The sequence below is a fragment of the Etheostoma cragini genome, chromosome 4, assembly GCF_013103735.1.
Source record: "Etheostoma cragini isolate CJK2018 chromosome 4, CSU_Ecrag_1.0, whole genome shotgun sequence".
Lineage (NCBI taxonomy): Eukaryota > Metazoa > Chordata > Actinopteri > Perciformes > Percidae > Etheostoma > Etheostoma cragini.
In genome coordinates, this window is record NC_048410.1 from 13,676,587 (window position 1) to 13,680,975 (window position 4,389).

Below are 4,389 nucleotides of genomic sequence, written 5' to 3' on the forward strand. Positions count from 1 at the left end.
TGTGTGTGTGTGTGTGTGTGTGTGTGTGTGTGTGTGTGTGTGTGTGTGTGTGTGTGTGTGTGTGTGTGTGTGCGTTGTTGTTCACTTATTAAAACACTTTGCTGGTTCTCAGAAAGAAAAGAAAAACTGTCTGGGTTGAAAGAACAGTACACTTACAATAATTAAAGAATGACCTGTGATTAGCTTGTACCAATCACATATAAAACAGTATGCCTTCATTCACACGAGCAGGAGCCGAGTGTCAAAGTCATAATTTCCAAAATCAAGTCTTTATTGCAGAAGTTTGCAATTAGGTTCAACCATGGGAAGTTTTTCTTAGCTTTTTTCAGTGGGCAGTCGTGGTGTGCGAGGCTGCAATATTTGGTATGATCTGATACCAAAGAAAAACAGGGCCAGAATCGCTCATACCGATACGATGATGATAAATAATTAAGGTGGATGGATTTTCATGACCTTTAGAATAAATGTTTTGGGGTTTTTATATTTTACATTTTATAAATGCTTGCATAAATTTGTTTTGTTTTCACTGTATCTTAAAGCCTTTTTACAAATTGTACATTTCTACATGTTTAATTTTTGGCCTGAAAATATAGCCACGTAGTGCTCATCTTCTTCTCTGTAATTCTTCTACTGTCTCTTTGCTGCTTGTGTGTGTGTGTGTGTGTGTGGTGCTAGCTGCGACCTCTGCTCCTGCCTTTTTTCTTAATACATCCATTGGTTCATTGACTACTTTGGTCCAGACTAAAATAATTTAACAACCTTTGGAGGAATTGCTATGCAAGTGTTTTACAGATATACATGTTGCCTGTTAACTTGGATGGTTCATTTTTGTCTAGTGCCAAACGTAGGTTTACATTTGCGGTTTTAAATGAAATTATGTGTTTTCTTTTGCTTAAATATCTGAATTTATATATATATATATATATATATATATATATATATATATATATATATATATATATATATATATATATATATATATATATATATATATATATATATATATATGTATATATACTGTATGTATACAGAAAGCTGTAAGGATTCAGGTTTGTATTAGTGTTGTAAGTAGCATGCAGTGCAGCCAGTGGGCAAGTGTGTAGGCAAGTGTACAGTATGTGCAAGCGTGTAATTATGTGCATGTGACCTCAACTATCCTATCATTCCTCAGGGGGCCATAAATGTGTCGACAGGCTTGTTGAACTCTAACTTTAGCCGTGATTAGTGTTGAGTCCTGAGGAGGACTGCCAGTCTTTGTTTCATGTGTAACCCTGATGAAACGGCATGAAGCAGTGGTTTGAAACAGCCACTCACAGGTTAAAGTGGCCAAACAGACAAAGTTGAAGAGATGAAAGCAACTTCTCTAAAAGGTTTCTTGCGTAACTAACATTTTCTATCCTGCATGCACAAGTAAAATGTAATAATGCATTACACAATCAAATTGTGTGAAGTACTTCTTTACAAACCCTGGTGACTGAATGGTGTAATTTCACGTTTAACTTATTTTTACTGGTTTCACTGATTCTGCTGTTTGTGCTTTGTGTTCAGAGAGTCCGGATTTTAACTCATGTCCAAACATTCAAACCTAAATAGATGCCAGCTGGGTTTGTTTGTAAATCTATTGAATGTAAATGGACAAACAGAGTGTGTTCCTCCTCTCCTAGCATAGTGAGTGCAATGGAGGCGCTGAGAGCGGCACTTCAGAGATTAAAATAGGTGTTGCTAGAATGGAGACACACAATACACTCACACTAGACTATACATGTCTCTGTACACTCACTGTAAGAGGCAAGTAGTTCACCGGCACCAGTACATACATTGTGCCTTGTTGGGGAATGGGCTTGATTGGTCATGGTTTAGAATAAAGCTACAATTATTTTTTTAAACAAATTTTACTTTCCCTAATATCAGTTGTTTTACACTTAACTGAATACAAATTGTATAATATAAAGCTGTTTTTCAACGAACAACATTCACAACCCTTTTCTTGCTGGTAATCCTCTTCTGTTTTATATATATATATACAAAAAAAGCAGAAAAAAACTCAGACAAACAAGTTGTGAGGCAATTGAACTTGATTCAAAACTGCAGTTTTAGGAGGTTTTCAAATTTGAGTGTAAAAGTTTATTTTTGACCTCCAAAAAGATCTCAACTCAAGGACCAAATAACTAGCTTTTACTGGAGCTTTCAACCACATCAGAGATGGTTTAAAATTCCTCCACAGAGTTCAGTACACATGTCACATGATCACTTGAGTCAACTCCATCTACTGAAGAAGACGATGAGAGGGGTTTAAAGCTCCAAGAAGAGCTAGTGCTGTAAATAGATCATGAAGTAAGATTTTTTTCTTTGATCTGTCCTGAAATTGTTTCCACATCAATCCTGTTTACAGGGAGTGAATCAACAAGGTTTATCTTTTAAGAAAATTACTAATTTATCCTGACATTATGCAGGAAAGGAAGTCTCTGGCGCTCAAAACTTTCCTGGTGGAGGCCACCCAGACCCCCCCATATGATATGACCCCTCCCTGTCCTGTGTCAGTTAAACAGCGTCTGAGAAAGTTGTGAACGTGAAACTGTTTTATTTAGGGGGTTTTCACCAGTTTTCCACTCGGCCCATTTGCTTTGGAAAGGAGTAGACCGCTTCTGATAATTCGTAAAAACCTCCAGGATAATGATCACCGATGGAATCCTAACCAGGAGAAACTGATTGCAATGATGGCAATGGAGGTGACCAACTCCCATGTGTAAACTAATCATCATGCAATGAGCACACCATTGTATCCTTTTTCTGTTGTGGCAGATTAAACTGACACTGGACAATTATGTGAATCTTGAAATAGAAGCAGTACCCCCACACTGGAATCACAACTCCCTTTAATGTCATGAGCAACATTTTCAACCAACTCTAACTACAAAAAAACATTCCTTTAATTGCATTAATTTCCAGCATCTATCCCACAGGTGTCGTGGATGTGCACGCAACTTATCTAGCCATCATTTGAATACTGATCTTATAAAACTGCATCTTTACAATCATATGCATGGCACATTATAATCACTATTTCTCCTGCATCTGCCAAAGTCTTCCATACTGCCATAATGCTATTGAAGAAACATTTTGATCAGGAATGTCATGACATGCACAGACAGTGCCCTGTTTATTTAAGTTTAAAGTCACTCTCTTTATTTATTTTCTCTTCTTCCCTCTCCCTTCTTCCATCTTTCCTTCCCTGCGTCATACCAACAATACATGTGAAAGGTCAGGGGGCAGACCAGGTCTAAGTGCAAACTCTTGTCTGACGGTGAGTGCTGACGTTTGTTAGAGACAGCACTAACTTTCATCAAAGAGAGAGACCTTCAAAGCCTAATGGAAGACCATAATCCCGCTCTTTATTTCTGCTCTGAATATTGCAATAATGAGCGATCCTGGCTATTGTACCACTCAGTTCATTTTAAGGTGATCAAAGGAGGAATGCGCAGTGTTGTGGGTGGTGTTGCATTGCTTAGTATTCAGTGATGATCTTACCTGAGCCCCACATTGGTCACCTCTGTTCTTCACTAGGGTTGAAGTGATACAAATCCTTTGTCCAGTTGAGAATCCAAAGGTCAGTGTGTCAACCAGCATAAAGTAATGCAGACAGAAGTCCTCTCTGAGTGGAATTATTAAAAAATCACAGTCACATTACTGTGAAAAGATAAATAATGTAGCCCTGAGCGACATGAGCACAGACCCTACACCAGTCAGCTGGTGAGTGGAGAGGGAAATGCTCGGCACAGGCAGACACATGCCCACAGTATGGCTGCATCAAACAGCAGGCAACTTGATGTTCAGTTTCTTCATCTTCCTCTCAATCTCTTTCTCTTTTCGGGTTTCTTTCAATCCCTCTCTGGGTTTTTCTCTGTATGTTTTTTTCACCTTTTTCCTGGGAGTGAAGGAAAAGTGCACAAGATTCCAGAGGCTAATTCTGCCTCTTATGACGGGGGAACCTAATATGTGAGGACAACTGTGGAAGGAGCGAGATACAAGCAGAAAGAGAGAGTGTAAGGAAAAGGAGGGGCAGGACAGAGAGGAGGGGAACCCAGCAACGGATGGCAGATCAGAAGAAACAAGGATTGGAGTTTTGTGTTATGGAGGAGGTGTGTGGCAAGCTGTTGAAACTTGAGCAACGTGAATGAGAGGAAGAAAATGTTGACATCGCGATGAAGGGAAATGTGATTGGCAGATGAAACAGATGGTTTACAGGTGAACATGTTAAATTTGGAAACGGGTTCTCACATAAATGGCTCTGTCCAACTGGTCTCTTTCTCAGATAGCCTATGTTATGCTCTAATAAATAATACACAAAGTGTGTCACACAACTATCCAAACCATGGCTCAAATACTACT

At 38.8% G+C, this 4,389-nt stretch overlaps 1 protein-coding gene across 1 annotated transcript in view; it reads right to left on the bottom strand.

The window, feature by feature from the left end:
• Window positions 1–4,003, bottom strand: part of LOC117943784 (zinc finger protein 385A-like) — a 29,952-nt gene extending 25,949 nt beyond the window's left edge. Inside the window, exon 1 of the mRNA XM_034870127.1 lies at window positions 3,529–4,003. Coding sequence (XP_034726018.1) covers window positions 3,529–3,541 — 13 coding nt within the window. The 5' untranslated portion in view covers window positions 3,542–4,003. The remainder of the gene's footprint in view (window positions 1–3,528) is intronic.
• Between the last annotated feature and the right edge of the window lie 386 nt (window positions 4,004–4,389).